Source organism: Coffea arabica, chromosome 3e, assembly GCF_036785885.1.
Source record: "Coffea arabica cultivar ET-39 chromosome 3e, Coffea Arabica ET-39 HiFi, whole genome shotgun sequence".
NCBI classification, from domain to species: domain Eukaryota; kingdom Viridiplantae; phylum Streptophyta; class Magnoliopsida; order Gentianales; family Rubiaceae; genus Coffea; species Coffea arabica.
This window is the reverse complement of record NC_092315.1, coordinates 9069093-9072540: the sequence shown is the minus strand read 5'-3', so window position 1 is coordinate 9072540 and position 3448 is coordinate 9069093. Positions and strand designations below refer to the sequence as shown.

Sequence of the window (3448 nt, the reverse complement as noted above, 5' to 3'; positions counted from 1 at the left end):
GAAGCAACTATTATAGCATCTCTCCATAAGATGAACATGGAGGCTGAGACGACAGAGGTAAGGGGACAAAACATGGTCTCAAGTAGGAAGGAGGTTACTGCCAGTACGGAGATGAAGGAACCCTCTCAACAAGAGGGAATAATAGATGAGAAGGATAATATAATGGAAAAGGTAAAAGGTATTGAGAACCAGGGGGTAGGAGGAACCATTGAGGATAATACAAGTGAAATCACCTTACTGGACCTTATGGTTGAGGATAAGAAGAAAGAAGCTGTCACAAGACAGAATAGGAGATTGAAGAAGCAGTTAAGATCCTCGTCGAAGAGAAGAACTCCTTTAAAGGAGATCTGCATCAATATCAAAGACTCAGGAGGTCAGGGAAAAAGGAAATTTCAGTTATGCGATGAGGAAATGGAAGATGCTGAAGGCAGGGAGATAGGGGGAAAAAGAAACAAAGGATGTGTTGAGGTTTGCTATATTGCTCAGGAAAAAGTGGAGGAAGGGACCAGCCTACTCTGGGCCCCCAAACCCCAATGAAAGTTCTGGTGTGGAATTGCCAAGGTGTTGGGAGCACCTTGACAATTCCCCATCTGAGGGAGGTTTCCAACCTCCTCTCCCCTAATATGTTGTTCCTGAGTGAAATGAAAAATAGAGAAAGGTACATGGATAGAGTAAGGGAAAAGTTGAATTTTGAAAATAGTTGTGTAGTAGAGTCAATGAATAGGTCGGGGGGCATGGCATTGATGTGGAAAGATGAAGTAAAAATCATAAAGATACTCAAAACTGCCTTTACTATAGAAGCTCACGTGGAAGATTTTGAGACAAAGACAACATGGTGGTTCGTTGGAATATACGCAAGCTGTGATAATCTGGTTAGGAAAAGTCAATGGAAGGTGATCCAGGATAGGAAAAGGCTGTGGGGAGGGAAATGGATTATAGCAGGAGACTTCAATGATATCCTGTCAAATGAGGAGAAGTGGGGAGGTAGATGGAGGGAGGAGAAGAGTTTTTCTGACTTCAAAAACTTCATAAATGACAACCAAATGGTTGACATTGGTTTTGAGAGGAACCCCTGGACCTGGAGCAACAATTGGGAGGAGATAGGGGAGGTCAGAGAGCGACTGGATAGAGGCTTATATAGCTTAGACTGGTCCTTACTTTGGGAAAAAATTAAAATGCACACATGTGGATACCTTCGCGTCAGATCATAGTATGCTGATGATAGATACAAAGCCAGAGGCTAGGCAAAGGAAAAAAATGTTTTACTTTGACAGGAGATGGCTGAAGAAAGAAGGTGTCCAGGATGTGATCAGAAATGCATGGGAACAAGATTTTGAGGGATCAAGAATGTTCACGGTCAAGTGCAAAATCAGAAATTGCAGGATTGAATTATTAAAGTGGAGGAACAACTCCAATTGTAATGCTAAAAAGAAAATTGATCAGCTCAAAACTCAGCTGGAGAAGCTTCAGTATAACACTCAAGTGGACACTAGAAGAGAGACAGTGGACCTAAAAAATCAATTGAAGGTGGCGTACAAGGAGGAGGAACTGTTCTGGCACCAAAAAGCAAGAATAAACTGGATGAAGGAGGGGGATAAGAACACTAAATTCTTTCATGCTCATGTGAAGGGGAGGAGGAGGAGAAACAGAATGTTGAATCTACAAAGAGAGGATGGTTCCTGGACTGAGAATGAGCAGGAGTTAGGTGAGGAAGTTGCAGGTTTCTACAGACAACTGTTCACTAGCAAGGGGAATGGTAGTACTGAGGACATCCTTAGAGGTATTCCACCCACCATTACAGCGAGCATGAATGATCAACTGACTAGAGGTGTGGATGAAGAAGAAATCAGATCAGCCCTTTTCTCTATGTCTCCTGATACAACACCTGGAATAGATGGTATGTCCCCTATTTTTTTCCAGAAATTCTGGTGTATTATTAAACATGATGTAATCCAGGCTATCCAAAATTTTTTTCATTCCAATTCCTTGCCTAGAGCTCTGAATCATACATTAATCTCCCTTATACCAAAAGTTAAAGATCCAGTAAACCTGAAGCATTATAGGCCTATTAGCTTGTGTAATGTGTTATATAAAGTGATTTCCAAAATACTAGCTAATAGGCTTAAAGGGGTGTTAAATTTCTGCATCAGTAAAACTCAGTCTGTATTCATTCCTGGTAGGCAAATCCTAGACAATGTCATCATAGCCCATGAATACTTGCATTTTCTGAAAAACAAAAGGTATGGGAAGGAGGGATACATGGCTGTTAAGCTAGACATGTCTAAAGCTTACGATAGAGTGGAGTGGCACTTTTTGAGGGATATGATGCAAAAAATGGGCTTTAGCAGCAGATGGATTAGCTGGATCATGAAATGTGTTGAATCTGTCTATTACTCCTTCAATATAAATGGTGAGGTGAAAGAGTTTGTAGTACGAAAAAGAGGAATAAGACAGGGTGACCCCCTCTCTTCATATCTCTTCCTACTGTGCTCAGAAGGATTCTCAAACCTGCTGAAAAGTGCTGAAGAGAACAAGTAGATTACTGGACTCAAAATCAGCAGGAATGGACCTAGACTAACACATGTATTTTTTGCAGATGACTCGTTAATATTTTGTAAGGCAGACACCAAGCATGCTGAGGAGTTAAGGAGGATATATCCTGGAGGCTTATGAGAAGAGCTCTGGACAGTTGATCAACCTAGAGAAGTCTTCTGTCTTCTTCAGCAAAAACATGGAGCATAGCAAAAAACTAGAAGTATGCTGCAGATTGGAAAATATCCAGATGGTCAACCAAGGCAAGTACCTGGGTCTTCCAATGGTGATAACAAGAACGAAGGGCCAAATCTTTGGTTTCATCAGAGACAATATTAAAAAGAATTTAGGAAGCTGGAAGCAGAAGTTGTTAAGTCAAGCAGGGAAGGAGGTCTTATTAAAACCAGTGACTCAAGCAATGCCTACATATGCTATGTCATGCTTCAAATTGCCTCTGAAACTATGCAAGGAACTCAGTGCAATGATGGCAAGGTACTGGTGAGGAGACAATAATGGAAAGGATAAGATGCATTTATGTTCCTGGAAGAGAATTACTCAAGAAAAGAACCAGGGAGGACTTGGATTCAAAGATTTGGTCAACTTCAACCGAGCTTTGCTAGGTAAGCAGATATGGAGATTGCTTGTTAACCCAAATTTGCTTGCCTCCAAGGTTCTGAAAGCCAAATACTATCCTACTGGTTCCATATTCAAGAGCAAGTGCCCTCAGAATGCTTCCTGGATCTGGCAGAGTCTAATGGGAGCTACGCAGCAGGTTGAGGAAGACACCTGGAGGAAAATTGGAAATGGTCTTAGTACTGATATTTGGGAGGATAAGTGGATAGTAGGAAACAAAGATGGAAGACCCTCAACAACTAAACCTCCAAAATGCAAAGTGCAGAAAGTTCAGGACCTAATC

At 41.4% G+C, this 3448-nt stretch overlaps 1 protein-coding gene across 1 annotated transcript; it reads left to right on the top strand.

Moving 5' to 3' along the window:
* Positions 1 to 533: 533 nt before the first annotated feature.
* On the top strand, positions 534 to 1211 carry LOC140038351 (uncharacterized). The gene has a single exon (XM_072083684.1). The coding sequence runs from the start codon at positions 534 to 536 to the stop codon at positions 1209 to 1211; it is 678 nt and encodes a 225-aa protein (XP_071939785.1).
* Positions 1212 to 3448: the final 2237 nt, after the last annotated feature.